Source organism: Panthera pardus, unplaced genomic scaffold (assembly GCF_024362965.1).
Source record: "Panthera pardus isolate Hobbes unplaced genomic scaffold, ASM2436296v1 HiC_scaffold_24, whole genome shotgun sequence".
In the NCBI taxonomy this organism is placed as follows: Eukaryota; Metazoa; Chordata; class Mammalia; order Carnivora; family Felidae; genus Panthera; species Panthera pardus.
In genome coordinates, this window is record NW_026526810.1 from 46,962,539 (window position 1) to 46,981,613 (window position 19,075).

Sequence of the window (19,075 nt, forward strand, 5' to 3'; positions counted from 1 at the left end):
TATTTGTGTTAGGCAGCCTTTAAGATGGCCTCCAATGATGGGGTGCCTGGGTAGCTCAGTTGGTGAAGCCTCCGACTTCGGCTCAGGTCATGATCTCGCGGTCTGTGAGTTCAAGCCCCATGTCGGGCTCTGTGCTGACAGCTCACAGCCTGGAGCCTGTTTCAGATTCTGTGTCTCCCTCTCTCTCTGGCCGTCCTCTGTTCATGCTCTGTCTCTCTCTGTCTCAAAAATAAATAAACATTAAAAAAAAAAAAAGAAAAGAAAAAAGATGGCCTCCAATGATCCCTGCTTTTTGGTACTTATGCCTTTGTGTAATTCCTTTCCCTTGTATAGGTAGAAAATCTTGAAATCATTTTCAAGATTAGGTTATATATAAAAATACTGTGGCTTCCATTTTGGGCACTCACTCACTCTCTGATTCCTTTGTGGGAAACAAACTGCCATGTTTTAGATAGTGCTGTGAAAAGGCTTATGTGGTGAGGAAGTGATGTTTTGAGCCAACAACCAGTGAGGACCTAAGGTCCTCTTCAAGGACCTAAGGTGGATCCCTCTCTAAATTGAGCTTTGAGATGCGTCCACAGTTCTGGTGAACACCTTGATTGTAGCTTTCTGAGAGACTCTACCGAGAGACACCTAGCTAAACCATGTCCAGGTTCCTGACCACATAAATTATGAGATAATAAATATTTGCTGTTTTAAGCCACTAAGTTTTATGATAATTTGTTATATAACAATATATAACTAACATGTGGCTGTATTTTTCAAGAGAAAGTCCTGCCATCTTCAAGCTAAATGTTGCTATTCATCTCATATTTCAATTTTTCTGATGATATTTCAAAATTGTTCTGATGATATTTCAAAAGTTCTGATGATGTTAAAGAAAATAATTTTGCATAGGTTCTCATAAGTTCAATGATGATGATTTGGAAACTGGAACCACATAATTATCAGGAAGTAAAAGGAAAATATGAGAGGCATCTTCTCAGGGGAGAGTAAATACAGGGATTTGGGTAAGAGACCAGGACTTTATTATTTCTTGCTTCTTGTCATGTCTCCTCAACTGGAGAGAAAGTGAATTTTCTTAATAAACTATTCAAAGTTAGAGGATGAGTGGGAACACATGTGGGCCTGAAGGAACACCAGCCTCATTGGAAGCAGCAGCTTTGTTGAATAAATATAGAAGTAGGATAAAGAGTAGCCTGACAACAATGCTGAAACAGTTATGAGTTTTAATTAACTATTTCATAGTAAGATGCACATGAATAACTCGAACCATAGACACCAATTAATAGATATTCTCTGAAAACTGTTTTAGAGTGAGCATAGAAATGATCATGGCTGATAATCATCTGGTACCCACAAGTCAGTCACAGTGGCCTGTCTATTCTGATAGATCAGTGACATATTCTAATTGACCAGTAACCACTCATACTGGTCGTTAATATTTTTAATACCACTCTTATTCATAGTGAACGTTAGATGAAGTTTTGGTTTCCTGTAGCCATGTGCCATCTGTGCATAAAGTTGGATAATGAAAGGTATGGGATCTCTTGTGTCTTACTCATGCCCAAGCATATGGCATTAAGGTAGTGGTGTAAATGAAGCTGCATGATAAACCTTGTACATCTTTCTGATGCATCACTTTTGCTTACTCGTGTGAATTTTATATTAGAGCAAACACAAAAGTATTATGGATTAAAATGCAAAAGCACATGAGTTTTAAGAGAAAAAAGATTTTCAAGAAACTTTGTGTGTGCTACCTTTGCATTATTCCTTAGACTCTCTTTCTCTACTTCTACTACTATTGGTATTTCAGTAGAAAATTTTGAGACACATGGATTTTGTTTATTTGTGGTTATAGAATCGCTTTACTACAGCTGGTCATGTAGCTCATCTGTATGTTTTTTGTCACTCTAGATAACCAGAGGAGCAAACTCTAAGAGATAGAAACTAAGAATTTATCTCCAGTATCTCTTCTCTTTTATCATTAGATCAATTTATAGTCAACTTGAAGGCTGATAATTTATAGTATGGCTTTTTTTTTACATAAAATATTTTAGTTTATTAATTGCATTGAAAGTATCTTTTTATTATTTCTTTTGTTAACATTTCATATTCTTTCATTTAATTTTTTCCTTCCTTGTTCTTGGAAACTTATGTATTTAACCAATTTTCTCCTTAAAAGAACATTTTTTTAAAAGGTTACTCTGTTTATAACTGCTCTCCATTTGTAAATAAATACATGTAAGAGTAGAATAGGAAACAGGATTGGAAATTTCATCATTTCTTTCCTCCTTTTGAGTCACATCATCACAGCATGGACTAATTATTCTGTATGAAGTGAATTGCCAAAACATAAGTTGCGTTTGCATGCAAACATAAAGATAACATCTCAATAGAAATTTTTTAAAGAAGGAGACCACTAGCTAATAATCTAAGACTGGGAAGCATATGCTAAGTGACCTGGACTTTTGTGACAGCTCTGTACCTAACCAGCTACTTTGGATGTATCACAATCTCAGTTTCCTGATCTGCAAGTGAATACAAGGGACTAAGCCCTCTTGGAGTTTTAAGCTTCTAGAATTCTAAATGTATATAATTAGTACAGAGTTTATTTTCTAAAATTTGCATGATAAAAAAAGGAGAGTATAAACAATGAATTAAAAGTGTTTCTAAAGAGGGAGGAAGGCAAACCATAAGAGACTCTTAAATACAGAGAACAGACTGAGGGTTTATTGGGGGGGTAGGGGAGAAGGGAAAGTGGGTGATGGACATTGAGGAGGGCACTTGTTGGGATGAGCCCTGGATGTTGTATGGAAGCCAATTTGACAATAAATTATATTTTTTTTAAAAGTGTTTCTAAAAACACTACCAGATTGGCTTTACCACTAAATTTGGTTTGTTTAATTCAGCATTGCTGTGTGATTTGATTATAACTATAAATCCATAGACAAAGAGTATTTGGTCCTAATACTCCAGCCACAGAAAGCTGATCTAGGAGAGGAATCTAGGCTAGCAAGGCCCTTGAATCAGATAAGAGTTCAAAATATCATTCATAAATGTCCCCTAGCTGAGGAAAGACAATTCTTTCTAGTTTCCTGTCACCTGGTCATATAGATGAGCCATAAGAAGATCAAATGAATCTGTTCCTGTCGGCTTTAGCCTTTTTGTGTAACTTTTGCCTATTAATGTAGAAGTAGATAATATTTATATAAAATAAAGGAATTTGATGACAAATATTTTGAAATTAAAATCACAATGATTAAAATTCCAATAGTTTAATTTAGATAAATGTTGACCTCCTTTGGTGAACACATAAAATGCTACCCAAATCTGCCAACTGAGGAAGTATGAAGTAGAATTTATCTTTCTGATAAGTCTATTCTCTGTAGCCTGACCTCAAGCCTTCATGATATTCAGGTCCTCAAATCCCTAACTATATATTCTATTTTGTGCTCTTGCCATCTAAAAGGAAAACAACTTCCAATGTGGCAATATTTTGAATGGCAGAAATTTCTAGGTTAGAAAAATTACTAACTCTAATATGCATATTTTAAAAATATGGCACTTTTCTACTCATGAACTCAAATATATTCTAACTAACAATTTTAAGTCCTTTTATCTGCAGTGATTTTACTTATATCATCCAATGTAATTGACAACAGTATGTGGCAAAACATATTTTACATTTTTGTATTGTTCCCTGTGAGACATCTATTGTAAGAATTGCTGCAGGCTGTCATTTTTGTCTGCCATCCAGGATTTGCTGGCCCAAGTACTGTGTACTGAACTTGATATTGGTCATGGGGGGAGGGAGGGGAACCTTGTAGTTGAGCCAGATGGTTTTGTTATTGCTTTAGAATTAATAGCATATGAAACAGATACAGCTTATTAAGGTTTTTTTTTATAAATAACATAAACTTAAATAACAAAACAATAAAGTTCAAATACAACTTAAAATAGAGTTTAATGCTGTAACCACAGAGAAAAAGCATGATTATTGGTGGGAAGAACATTATTAAAAGTCATATTCCCAAATATGAATTATACAAAAGATAGATTATATTACTTGAAACAAAACTTAAAGGTTTCTCAGTTTTACTTTTAGGGATTATAAAATGTTATTTTTGTGGCAAGTGAGATGAAATACAGTATTATCATCATTATTGCTATTTTATATACAAGATTTTTGAAAACATCCTTTTAGCAATACCCTTTCCATACGAGCAGCATTAGGAATTTTCTTCTTGTTAATAGGTACAAGCATATTCTAATACTATACTTTTGTAAAACTACTTATTTGACTCCATTCCATAATAGAATTTTTAAGAATATTCTTTCTTTTCTTATTAGAATTTAAGTGGCTTACAATTGCCACTAAAAAGTCTTTCAGATACTGCTCATCTTCCATAGTTAGTGTTGGCTTGATTATCTGACAAATCATTCCAGCAGCCTTTAGGTCTGACATATCTTATATAACATCATCTGCATTATTATTATTATAGCAGCCATTTTATAAGCAGATAGGAATATTTAAATAATCATTATCAGATAATCAAATCTAACATACTCTTAAGGGTAAATTAATTTAAGAAAAAACATTACTATTACTAACATCATGATTGTACAACCAGCTTTACAATTTTTTACAACTTTTAGTTACTAAATCTGATTTTGTGTATATTTTTCAAATCTTTCTTTAATGCAGTCTCTTAAAATAAACATACATGCGCAAGTCCAGCTTGATCAGTTTTTCAGTAGTTTTCCAGCCTTTCTTGGTTACTTAAAAAAAAAAAAAAGAAGAAAAGAAAAGAAAAAAAGAAAAGAAAGAAAACAGTCCACTTAAAGAAATCTCCCTGCTGGAACTGGTTTCTTTTATACCATATATGATTATGTTATTGCCATAGGAAGAAAGTGGGCTGTTTTTTGTTCTTTCTTTGTTTTCTTCCCCCTTACAGGAACCCCTTTTTGATTTAAAGCAACAAACATTTCTCCTCCGCTGTGTGTCCATTTAGCTGATGCATATGTATTGTAATGGTTTTCCAGAATTAATTCTTTGAAGTTGCAATCTTCATTGCATTCTTTCTGTTAAAATAATAAACAACATTATCCAAATGATTTTTAGAGGTACTCAATTAAACAAAGAGTAAGCAGTAATCTTTAGTAGAATTAAATCATATATGACTTTTTTTTTTGAGCTGGCCTAATGCAGTTTGTTAGATATAGATTAGCATATTTGCAAAAAAAATAGGCATCTTAAAATTTTTTAAAAAGATAAAATGATACATATTTAGTTATGCAACACATTTTCAAATATCTAACTTTTTTTTGGCAGTCAGTTTTTACAATTCTTTAGTATGAGGAGCTGTTTCCCCCTAATGAGCAGCTCTGATATTACCAAATATCATTCCCAAATCACTCATTCCCTAACTGCTGAGAATTTGATATAATTAGCAGAGCGTCTCCCTCCCTCAGCTGAAGGACATATTTCACAACTTTTCTTCATTTGTTACTACACTGCCTGCAATGGTGATGGAATTTAAATTAATTTGTTCATCCATCCAACCATTCATTCATTCGTTCATTCATTCAATTAAACCGAGATTATTATGTAATTAGCCTGTGCCAGGTATTGTGCTGGACTATGGGAATACAAAGGAAACTCAATTATATTTTATTATGGTGGGATGAACTGTTACATGTTTCATATTGTAATAAAGTGGGAACAATGTGAATGCTCACAGTTCAAAGGCCACGATTGTGAGACTGATGTTGATAAACAAACTTCTGAATTTTTTTTCCCAAGAATTTTCATGTCAGCAATGTGCAGATTGGGTGAACCTTAACAAAAAGAGCTTTAATACTACTGACAGATGGAAATTTTAGGTTTTAAGTATCTAAAACGCACATGGAATTTCAGAGCTGGCAGTATCCTGAGAGGTTGGTTAACGTAACTCATTTTACAAATGAAGACACCAAAGCCCAGAGAGCTTAAGCAATTTGTCCAAGGTCCTGCAGAAAATGTTTTTTTTCCTCAATGCTTGAATATGAAGTATTTTAATGAAATCATTAAATTATATGACTGAAGAAAAATTAGTTCCATTTTTACTTTCCAGAAAGGCAAGATGTTTTTGACAAAAATAAGTTTGAAAAATTAAGTCTAAGCTATCAATTATCAATACCTTTGCATAGAGTTTTCCTTCCTTATTCATTGCAAGATAGTATTCACTTTCCACTCCTTTGATTGCCACAATTCCAACTGCCACTGTCCTGATTTCCATGATATCTGCAAGGAATCACAGAAAGATAAGTCAGTTATTCACTCAGCTTTGCAGATCATCCAAGAATGACAATTTGTTCTTATTTCTTTTTCAATTGGAAGTTATTAAAATCATTAATGTGCGTGTTTACTCAGCCTGAGACCACCTACCCATAATACACATACAAATACAAGGGTAGTCCTTATTAAACATGGGAAGTTTAAACTATTTATTTTTTATTTTGTAGAAAAAGATATCTGGATTCAAAGGATTTAGCTTTTTCTTCCCCACAATTACATCTCTAACTTACTATCATAATAATCATCATGATATCAGCTAATGTTTATTGATCTCATACCACATAATAAAGCATTATTCCAAGGCTCCAATGCATTAACTCATCTACTTGTCACCAAGGCTATGAGGCAAGTACTGTAGTTATTCCCATTTTACAGATCGAGAAGCCCAAGCACAGAGAAGTTATATAATTTGCCCAGATTCTCTCAGCTAGTAAGTGGCAGAAGGGAAATTTGAACCCAGACAGTGGCTCTTAATCATTACATACCATTAAAATGTATAATAAACTAATAATCTTTACTTTTCTCTTAAACTTTATCTTAAAAATTTTTGCTAACAGAAAATCTCTGGAATTTAACAAAAATCAATGAAAGCAATTGTAAATGATGGTAACAGAACTACTGCCCTAAAAAAGATTAAATATTTTAAAGGGATAGTGAGTTTTTTGATACATGAAAGACTATTTAAAACCCAATTATGAATCTTGCTTATATGACATTTTATAACTTTATACCTTTCTGATTTTTAATCTTTGTTGAAATTGTTTCTACAACACATACAGTTACCACAAGAATGTTAACCTACTATTTTCTTTTATTATACATCTTTTCCTCCAATGCTATATTTTAATGACTCATTTAATGCAGTAAAATCTCAAGAAAAATTTTAAAACAATGTAGGAATTAAAAGTTTAGCAGACCTCTTGAAATAACTGCTGTTAATTATACTTTGAACATGAAGGTGTAACCATGAGACACTCGCTTCCCTGTGCCTAATAATACGCAAAGAAGGTTACAAGTGAAAACTATATGCGTTATGTCAAGTCTCTAAAAGCTGTTTTCCAAAATATTCACTCAGTTAAAGGAAAATCTGATTTCTTATTCCATGCCTTTGCTTCATCCTCTTATTTATTCTTTTCACTTCAATTTTCCTATCTGGAGAATAAAGTCAATACCCACTTCGTAAGGATTAATGCAGCCTAGCTAATATTTGTTATCTGTGTCACATGTATGCTGCATACAGGCCTTTTTCCCAGCATGCTATGCTTAGCGCTGACAAGAGGTTATCCAGTTGAGAGTTCTTGGGCTGTTCATATAAACTCAGGTCTATGAAGAAAGTGCAAAGGAATGGATATTAATCTTTTAAAGTATTTTTGAAGCATTGTCAGAATGTATAAATTGTAGAGTAATTTAAGGACACAAATTAAGGAAAACAGCCCTGATTTCATAACTCCAAAAGTTAAAATTGAATAATTTATTTCATTCTAAAATGTCAGACGAACAAATCATTTGGTTTTTAATAGCGTAATTTTTATTTTCTTTCTTAGAGTCAGGATAGGAAAAATAGCTTTCTGTCTGTAGATGTAAACAATGACTTGTGAATTGAATTGTTTGGTGTTATTAAAAATTCAATAAACTATTTCATTATATACCCCGATTTTACTAAAAGGCAGATGAAGAGTAGTCAAAGACCTCATTTACAACAACTACTGGCATCAACAAATGAAATAATTATCAAGATTTTGGTCACAGTTAAGCTATGCTTTCATAAGTAGTTGATAATAATACGATTGAAAAGCTACTGGATAAAACACATTGCCATTATCTTTCATTATTTCATGAATCTAGGAAGTCATAATAATAAGCAAATTCAAAATGAAAAACAATGATAAGGAAAGAGAACTGAGGAACTCTCTATCCACATCAAACCAAAGAATTCTCATTTCCACAATACATTCATAGAGTTCAGTGATTCTACTTTATCAATAGAGGAAGACACTAAGTGTAAATAATAATTATGCTTCAATGCATGTTTTATAATATCATTGCCACTAGTAAAACTTAAGACCTGCTTATGATTTGCTACATCTTTTGAAGACCTCAATGTTCTGATGAGAGCATAGAAAATGATTAAATTCTGGCATGTGCTTGTAGACTGTAGATTAAAGAAGGAAGCAGTAATAAGGGAGCACATGTGAGGATACTTCAAGTGACACCTACAGTTCTTCCTCTTTATCACTGGGAACACTGTGTAAATATTAAATACTAAAGAAAGTGAAGACACATTTTCACCACATTTTTAAACATCTCATATTTTCTGAAATACTGTAATGCTATGCAAAATTATTTTCTATTGTTAACAAACAATTCTGTTAATCCTACACATCTAGCACAACTAGAGTTTCATTGTGGATTTAGATCACATGTGATTTATGCATGCTGAATTTAGGAACAAGATGTGGAAAACTGCTGTCACTTTAAACTCAGTATCCTTGTAAAACTCAACCACATTATCAGTCCCACCCCAGGAGACATAGCATCTCCCTAACTTTTCTCCTTGTACTCATTCTCAAAATTAGCCAGATTCGAAATGATCCTTGACTTCTCCAACTCCTATCCTTATGTCTTAGCCTCAACATCCATTGGGCCTAGAAGTTGAGGAAATGGGCATAGCAAGAGGAATGAGTAAATGGGATAGAAATAATTTTAAGCATTGCTACCAAGTATGTGTTGAGTATTTGTGTTCTATCATATTTGCCGAGAAGAGCTATGTTTGGCATCGAGGTGGTTCATTCCAGTAATGTTCCACTTCCTAACTGGTCCTCTTCACTACAAGGGGATCAGCCAGAAAGAATCAAAAGAAATGCTTCCCGGAACTCGGCAGCTTGCTGGGAAAAATTCCAGGATGTAAGGACACCAAGGGAACTATTTGGAGTGGCTTGGGACACATTTGTTGTTTTTGTCCTTCTGTCTGAATAGTCCCCAATTAAGTGTAATATAAATATAAGTTGCTTTTCTTGGCTAGATGTGAAAGTGAAAAGGCTTAAGATTTTTTTTCTAATTTTTTTCCTAATTTTTTTCTAAGCTACAGCTTATTAGAGAAGATAAGCATTTTTAGAGAGGATTAAAAAACAAAACAAAACAAAAACAAAACAAACAACAACAACAAAAAAACCTAATTCAGAGGGGAAGCCAGAAAGAAAAAAATCTAAAGAGTCTAAGGAATCCAAGCTATCATTAAGAATATAGCAAAAGGAACAAATTGAGGTAGAAGAGAAAGAGAACATATATGCAGAATGCTGAGCATAGTTAAGTGCCCAATAAACTGTTTTCTTTAGAAATGAATAGTTTTGCTGTTCTAACCAACAATGGTGAGTCTGGTCTTTCAGAGAAGCATTGGCAACAGCATCTCATGCTTTTTGTAACAATAAGGAGAAAAGCTAGTGGAAATTAGGTCATTCCCCAACTAGAAAGCAGTGGGACACAGGTCGGAGACAGCTTCCTGGGGAAGTGGGGGGGAAGGGGGGGGTGGGTATTCCTCACGTGTATCAAGACATAAAGAAACACTGGTGAAGACTCATTGCGCTAAATGAATGCTGACACAGGTGGGAATGAATGACAGCACCAGAAGGAAGATCCCTAGTGACACTGAAGTTCTGAATAGGAACATGAAAGACATGAGAGCACAGGTGTTGTTTTTTTCATTTCTTCTGCTGCTTTAATCTCATGACTTTAGAAGTGAAAAAAAAAAAAAAAAAAAAAACTATGAAAATAAACACCTGGCTGTTAACAATAGTGTTGAAAGTAGAACTTGCCTTTCTGCCTGGGACTTTAGAATAACCGAAAAAAAGGCTCCTGGAGTTTTCTGTGCATTTTATAAAGAATGCATTAGTTAAGATTAGGTTTGGTTGGAACAAACCATTTATTTCCACATGCAATAAACATTGGGAGAGGTGACAACGCTGCTCCACAAAACATTTGGGAGTTTCCAGGCTCCATTCAGCTCACTGTTCCACAACCACTTTGTTCTCATAATATAAGGTAGAACACACATTCCAGGTGGAGTGTGAAATAAAGGAAGAAAATGTGGGTGCAAAGGGATTCTGCTAGCTGCCCTTCATGGAAGATTTCTGAGGGTTGCCCTGGGACACCACTTAATCAGCTAGACCTTGGTCACAAGCAGGAATGTCCTGAGAATGTACAATAGTTGCAGAAAATTTATAGCTAATCCTAAACTAAATGAGTTACTTTAGGCCAAATAATTTCAAAAGAAAATGTATACAAAATTTTTAAATAATCATAAAATATTGTATCTAATGAGAAATGTGGATATATTTTAATGTTTTGTCTATATATGGTAGTTTCAGGAAGTAATTACATATTATATAATAGCATATATATAAATAGAATAATATATAATACATATATATGTATACCATTACGTGTGTGTGTGTGTGTGTGTGTGTGTGTGTGTGTGTGTGTGTGTAATGGTTAAGGTTTCTCATTCAACAATAAAGCCTTGACAGAAAATCATAAAAATAATTTAACATTTAAAAAAAGTTATTAGGGGCACCTTAGTGGCTCAGTCAGTTAAATGTCTGACTCTTGATTTTGGCTCAGGTCATGGTCTCACAGTCTGTGAGATCAAGCCCCATGATGGGTTCAGTGCTAATAGTGTGGAGCCCGCTTGGGATTCTCTCTCTCTCTCTCTCTCTCTCTCTCTCTCTCTGTTTCTCTCTCTAAATAAGTAAATAAACTACAACAGAAAGAACTTTTTTAAAAGTTATTATTTGATTATTTGCTGATACCAGTTCTTAGTTTTAATGTGCCCAGAACAGTATATTTGGTCAAGGACATAATTAAATGTTCTGATTGGTCTAATAATCATTGAACTATTGTCTCCCTCATCTTCAACTTTAAAATTATTTTTAGTTATCATACTAGCTCACCTATGTTAATATATATATAATTTTATATATATTTTATATATTTATATATTTTAATTATATTTAAAATATAATTTAATTATATAATTTATTTATATAAATTTAAATATCAAATATATTAAATTTATATAATTTAATTATATAAAAAATAAAAAATATATTTTAAATATTAAATATATTTAAATTTTAATATTTAAATTATAAATAAATTTAAATATTAAATATATTAAAATTATATAATTTAATTATATAAAATATATTTTGTATATTTATATATATAATATATATTATATATATATAATTTTATATTATATATATATCTTCTCGATCTTTAAAATATAAAGCTTAAAAGGTTCAGGGAAAAGAAATACCAAGGGACTGGGATAGGGGGATTTTTGTGTGATGAAACAACTAAATATTTTTATCCTTATCAACTCATGAAAAGACACGGACGAACCCTAAGTGCATATTACCAAGTGAAAAAGGCCAATCTGAAAAGGCTGCACCACATGCTGTATGACATTCCAACTCTATGACATTCTGGAAAAGGCAAAACTGTGGAGATAGTAAAAAGGTTAGTGGTTGCCAGGGGTTGCAGGTAAGTGAGAGGAGTAAATAGGCAAAGAACAGAGGGTTTTTAAAGTGGTAAAAATACTCTGTATGATAACATAATGGATACATGTCCAAACCCATAGTGTGCAACACCAAGAGTAAACCCTGAAGTAAACTATGGACTAGGTGATAACAATGTGTCAATGCAGGCTCATTAATTGTAACAAATGTACCATTCTGGTGGGGGATGTTGACAATGGGGGAGGCCTGTGAACCTAAAGCTGCTTTAAAATATATATGTGTGTGTGTGTGTGTGTGTGTGTGTGTGTGTGTATGTATAAATATATATATTAACATATATATTAATATACAAATATACATTAATATATATAAATATATATATATATTAATGTTTATTTATCTTTGTGAGAGGAAGAGAGACAGAGCTGAAGTCCAGGAGGCACAGAGAGAGAGGGAGACACGGAATCCAAAGCAGGTTCTAGGCTCTGAGCTGTCAGCACAGAGCCCAACACGGAGCTTGAACCCATGGACGGGGGGATCATGACTTGAGCCAAAGTCAAAAGTTTCACCCACATAGCCGCTCAGTTGCCCCTAAAAATAAGTTCTTAATAAAAAATTTTAAAAGGTAAAGTTAAAATACCTTAAAATCATAAATGCTGTTGGTAATAGGGACAAAGAATTAGCATCAATTTTTAAAGTACATTAGGGAAACAGCTAAAATGCTGGAAGTAGATGGTGGAGAATTTTTTTAAAAGTAATAGCAATTTATGCCAAGATTCCTCATTTATTTATTGTAAACATGAAACAGGTTTAAATAATAAATAGGCAAAAATATTTAGATAAACTTATGAATGATTAAGCCACGGAAAAAAAACAGGTAAGTCATTTTAGGCATGTTCTTTAGTTTGTAAGGGTGACATCCTAGGTAATTAATTGATTCTATTGTTGACCATGTTGTTGACAAAAATATTAACAAGGCTAAATGGCTACTTTACTTGACATTGTTTCATTTCTCATGTTCTATTATTTTTTAAGTTTTTATTTAAATTCCAGTTAATAACATATAGTGTAATATTAGTTTTAGTAGTAGAATTTTGTGATTCATCACTTACATCAACACCTAGTACTAATCACAAATGTCCTCCTTAATACCTATCACCCATTTAACCCATTCCCCCACCTACCTCCCCTCCAGCAGCCCTGTTCATTCTCTGTAGTTAAGAGTTTTTTTTATGGTTTGACTGTCTCTTTTTTTATTGTATGATCTGACCTCTCATGTTTTTTTTTTTTAACTCTATCATTAGGCTACCACAATCATTAACAATCTGATGTGTCCATGTAGTATGTTTTACATCTTAGGAAGCAAATTTATTTTTACTTATACACATAAACTTCTCTTAAACATAAATTCAGGTCCACAAAAAAGGCAAATTCTTATATTTGTCTTATATATGATAATAGGTATACTGTAGACCAAAAAACCATGTACAGTAAGTTTGGTGGCTAACTTAATGTCTGCATACTATATGTATTTTCTGAGTAACTCCCTGGTTTTTGATTTGGAGGGGAGGATTTCATAAGCTTACATAGTTCATTCTTCTACAGATCTTTGTGGATCTGTAAAAACATCTCTTCCCACTCTGCAGTTGAAAAAAAGAGTGGTAAATTTAGTTTCTTCATTCTTGTATTTTCTGGAATAAGAGGACATAGCACATGGGACAAAACAGATTAGAAGGTCAGAGTTGATAGGATACTGATTTTGCCAACATTACTTAATACTTTTCCAAGCAACCTACTTTTAGATCTCTTAATTTCCCTGTGAAAGATTTTTAAAGTACATTAAACAAGAATATTACTCATAGGGGCACCTGGGTGGCTCAGTCAGTTAAGCATCTGACTTCAGCTCAGGTCATGATCTCACAGTTTGTGAGTTCAAGCCCCACATCAGGCTCCATGCCGACAGCTCAGAGCCTGGAGCCTGCTTCAGATTCTGTGTCTACCTCTCTCTCTGTTCCTCCCCTGCTTGTTCTCTCTCTCTCTCTCTCTCTCTCTCTCTCTCTCTCTCTCTCTCTCTCTCAAAAATAAATAAACATTAAAAAAAAAAAGAATATTACTCATTCAGGAACCTTGCCATTTTCAAGTCTATCTTCATCCCAGTTAAAGGTAGAATCTTTAAAGATAGAGCATCTTTTCATATGCTTATTTGCTATCTGTGTATCTCCTTTGGTAATAAATCTGTTCAGATATTTTGCCCACTTTTAATTGGGTTGTTGAAATTCAAAAGATTTTTTTAATATCCCTAACCCCAATATGTGGAGGGATAAGATTAACTATATTCTTCGCTGACTGTCAGAGTGCAACAAAAATCTGGTGGGCAACAGACAGGCAGGGGCTAGAGGAAAAGGGTTTGGAAATGGGACAATATGAACATACTGTCATAACTGGACCTGAAAGGGAAGGTGTCCACATATAATTAACAATACTCTTACCATTCAACAGTTATATTTTGTGGACAGTTGGTCCATAAAAGAAAGCCAGCAAACATTACAGGTTCTATTCCCTAATTACAACTGAGCCTGAAAGATACCCTAAGCCTGTGCATCAATATTCTTCTTTCCAGGAACAGAAAATATAATACGAATAAAGGCACGAATAGCAGGAGTAAGAGGGACTTGAAGGAAGGGAAAACACTGACTTCATAAAGTTTTACAGTGATAAGATCTTTGGAAACCAACTACTCTGTATGTCTTTAGAAAGATGCATTTACTCAATTTTGATGGTATTGCCAATATGTTGAATCAATGAATTTCTTCAGTATGCTGCATAGTAAATTATTTCCCTCAGATCTTTCTTTACTGAACATGAAGAAGAGTTAGTTACCAAGTACAGCTCTCCAAGAGGAGAGGTTTTGTCTCTCAATTGAGCCTAGCACAGAATTGGCTCGCAGTGATTTGTTGAATGTTGCATGAATGTATCAACCTCACACCCTTCATATGCTTGTAAGCAACTGTTAAAATCTCCCTCAGCCTCCTCTTCAAGAGTATCTCTAGAAGAAGTAGCAGTTTTGTGTATAGATAGATAGATAGATAGATAGATAGATAGATAGATAGATAGATAGACAGTACTCAATGAAATGTATTTACCTTTAACTGAGAAAGAATTCTTTGAAGCAAATATGTTTGAAAGCAGAATAATGTAAGTTTCGCATTGACTGATGTAGATAAATTGCTTATGAGAAAATGAATGCTCGTGTACAATTTTAAATGTATTTCGGTCCTAAATTTATTGTTAAGATAGTTTATTGGGCCTACATTTTCTGGTAAACAGCTTCTATCATGAACTAAGTTTTATCAGAATGTCAAAAGTATATAAGATACGTGTACTTAACGTCATGTAGCTGCCAGTATTTTGTTTTCAAATGTCCACCTAGACCAAAAGGAGGTGACCTTTAGCAACGTATACATATTATTTAAAATTGACTTCTTCAAAAGTTATAGGAAAACAGACAGACAAACACCAAATTATATTAGGCTGAAATAAATTTGTTCCAGAAGGTAAGCAGAGTGACTGCTTAACATGGAAGACGATCTCTTTTTTTCGGGCTAGTGTTTGGATTAGGACTATTAGGTGGATATTCTGTGCACATGCTGACTTCGTTGCCTGGAGGCAATGATTCAGTGTTTGAATTTGGGAAAGAAGTGAGTTCACTTTCCCCATGTTTCTTTATTATCTTTCAGTCAGAGTAGGTGACACAAAGGGCTTTGTGGAGATGGCGACCCCCAGCAGGCTCTAGGTTCTTTTACTTCTCCTGTGAACCCTAGAATCCACTATTATAAGATAACACAATTAATATATTTGGTTAATAATACTAATCTTATCTTTGGATCACTTTACCCCCAAAAAGCATGCCCCATAACTGTTAAGTAACAGATCTAAGACAGAACCTTGGAAAGTACTAAAAGAAATTAGAAAACTAATCAAATCAAAGCCAGCAAGAAAGAAACACAAGTAGATAAATTGTTACCGAAACCCAGGAAGTGTAATTCCCATCAAACCAGCATGAAACTCAAATTAGTTACAAATTATTGCATAATTTCTGGAATCAAATATAACTGAAATGTCCTGTTTAAGAGTATTGATGCCACACCATCATTTCATTGGGTGTGGGTGGTGGGAGGGGTACATCAGTTACAGTTCTTATCAATCCTATATCAATTCTATAATGATGTAAAAAAAACACTTAAATGATTTTTCAGGTGAAGTAAAAAGAATCATGTCATTCTTTTAGAGATTTATTCAGAAAACAAAGCATTAGAAAATCTGTAGAAAGTACATTAGTGTGTGGTACAGTGATGGCAGTGTTTCCTTTTTAAAGAATTTAAGTTGCAACAGCTGATTTCAGCAGGGTTAGAACTATGGCAGAATTAGAAACAAACTATTCAGTTTTTTAACAAATAGGATGATTCCAGTGGCATATTACTATAGTATGTCATGGGAATATCCTTGAACTGTATTGCACAGAATTATATTTCTATGCCAGTTTACTGACCTTTTTCTTCTCATTTATTGCCTCTCTGGAACACAAGGCGGGCAGTTTTCTCCCTGAATCAGACAGGAAGAAATTCTCTTTGTTTGCTCTGCATTCCCTGTACCTTCTAAACTTTTATTCAGAAACTATTTTTTATCTGATCATGTAAAGCATTTACAACACTTTACTACATTCTAAAAATGGCTCCAAAATTATCACAAGAGATGCAGATGATACAATCCCAGAATATGTGAGAAAAATATCTCTCCTCACCACCTAGAAAATCTCTCCTGTTTTCTGGCTTTTCCCAAAATCTAAAGTATCTTCAATAGGAAACCAAAATTTTCATTACATAGGATTTGAGATAAGGTTCAGAAATCCCAGAAATACTTGGGAGAGGTAACATAGGGACACAAATATATTCATACTGTGGTATAAGTGACTATATCTTCTCTGAAAGCAGAATTTGATTTTGCTTGAGGGGAATAAGTACAAGTCTACCAAGAATGAATCTGAAAGGGGAAAATGATCATGAAAGAAAGAAGCTATGGAAAGTTGCATTAACATTTTACTTACAGGTACCTCTAGAAGTTAAGACATCTTAAGCTTCATCTAATCTATAAAGACAACGGTTTAGAAGATAAACCACACATCCACTTCATCCCTCTATTGTAACTATTAATGTGTCCTGTGAAATTTTGCTGTGTGGTAGACATTTAATGTAATCTTCCCTCTCTCCCTCTTTAACTTGTATTTAAATGTTTTGTCACCCAGACCATAAGGGAATTCTAAACAATGTGGTTTCAGATCTTGCTGGTAATCAGCATTAAAGCATGATTTAATGCCATTTTGGCTATTGGTTTTCTTAAGAATTTTTAAGCACACATTCTTTGCTACCAGTTTAAACAGTGATGTTCTAATGCAGAGTAGTTACATTTCTCACAGAAATTCAAGTGAAAGGAAAAAGAGGAAGAAATAAATCATCAGAGTTTACAGAAGATACTTACAATACTAAAAAGGAGATCCAGAGCCCCTAGCTCTTACTAGAAACTCACATTGGCCCACTCTGTTACCAAATATGTATCTAGCACTTCTGTTCCCATCGCCACCATGTCAGTCCAGAACTTATTATTTGTACCTCAACTATTATTTCAGTTTCCTGCCTAGATGCCTGCCTCCAGGGAGCATGTTATAAAAGTTACTGTTCTGCTGTATAACTTTCAATGGTACACTCTATTGAAAAGCAAAACAAATTCAAACTTCTTATACTTGGCATTCAAAGCCTTCCAAAATCTAATCCAGTCTACTTTTACAATTTTCACCTATTATTCCTTTACAACTTACGTGAGCTGTTGGCCCCAAACAAACTGATTTACTCGTCTTCCTCTCCCACACAAATTGCCAGGTACTTTGTCTGCTTCTGCCCACCATACGCATAACTACAGAGAATCTCCATTTCTGTATTTCCCAAACATTTCCTCATGGATTGGCTGAATGGAATCATGTGATGAATTCTTTTAAAAATGTCAAATGCCCAGTTCTTACTTCTCAGAAAGTCTGATCCAGTAGGTCTGAGGTGAGGCTTTGGGATCAGTATTTTAACAGCTTACACTAACTTGAATGACACTTTTCTTTCAAAGCCAAACGAAATTCAAGTGTCTGCAAAATGTTTTACATAGTTTTCTGATCTGTTATCTCTTTTACTTTAAGAACAACACATTGCTGTGCCTTTAGTTACACTCACCTCTATTCTTCTGTTGTCATTGATAATTTTAGCACTTTTTTAATCATCTGAATTTTAAGCCATTTGTGGAGACTATCTTATACTTCTGGAAATCCCTAGTACTTGGAAGGCTCTCATTAAATGCTGAAGTAGATAGAATGATACATAAACCCCTTGTAACTAGTGTGTCATAAATCAGCAAATGAAAGTTAGTAATTATTCCAGGCTTAAGGAATTAATGAGTTTCCTAATCATACTAAGCAGCAGAAGAACTAAGATTAAAAGATTAAACTGGGGGGCACCTGGGTGGCTCAGTCGGTTAAGCGTCCGACTTCGGCTCGGGTCATGATCTCACGGTCCGTGAGTTCGAGCCCCGCATCGGGCTCTGTGCTGACAGCTCAGAGCCTGGAGCCTGCTTCCGATTCTGTGTCTCCCTCTCTCTCTGACCCTCCCCCGTTCATGCTCTGTCTCTCTCTGTCTCAAAAATAAACAAACATTAAAAAAAATTAAAAATAAATAAAATAAAATAAAAGATTAAACTGGAAGTATTTGTTAAGTTTCCTTATAATTTTGATTATGCTTTTGGAGTTTATCTAATTAGATAAGAAAGCACAAAATTCCATGGTTCATTCAAACAATAGTTCATCTCAGATTATGTTTCATGATGCCAACTCAAAAAAGTAGAGACAAACTCCAAAATTTCTACTTTTTTAACCAGTTGTAGGTTTTTCCTTTTTAGTTTTGGCAAAACCTCGCTTTACCTTATTTATATTTTGAGCATGCAACACTTCCATGCATAAAAACTTTCTCGTGTTTTCTGTTTGCTGTGTAATGTAGCACATCTCTTTCTCTGCCTTGCTTCTAGCACATTAAGGCTTTAAGAAATGCACGCTAGTCCTACAATTTCATGAGATGGCTAATAAGTCTGTGTTCTTCTTATCCATATTATTATGATTTCATAAACATTG

At 33.8% G+C, this 19,075-nt stretch overlaps 2 protein-coding genes across 9 annotated transcripts in view; one reads left to right on the forward strand and one right to left on the reverse strand.

The window, feature by feature from the left end:
- FAM227B (family with sequence similarity 227 member B) overlaps window positions 1-19,075 on the forward strand; it is a 195,121-nt gene that overhangs the window by 65,926 nt on the left and 110,120 nt on the right. The gene's annotated exons all lie outside the window — the stretch shown is intronic.
- FGF7 (fibroblast growth factor 7) overlaps window positions 3,949-19,075 on the reverse strand; it is a 57,082-nt gene continuing 41,955 nt past the window's right edge. For both annotated transcript variants that reach the window (XM_019442165.2, XM_019442166.2), the window contains exons 3-4: window positions 6,183-6,286; window positions 3,949-5,085 (exon numbers count right to left, since the gene is read on the reverse strand). In XM_019442165.2, the coding sequence (XP_019297710.1) occupies window positions 4,891-5,085; window positions 6,183-6,286 (299 nt within the window). In that variant the 3' untranslated portion in view covers window positions 3,949-4,890. The remainder of the gene's footprint in view (window positions 5,086-6,182; window positions 6,287-19,075) is intronic.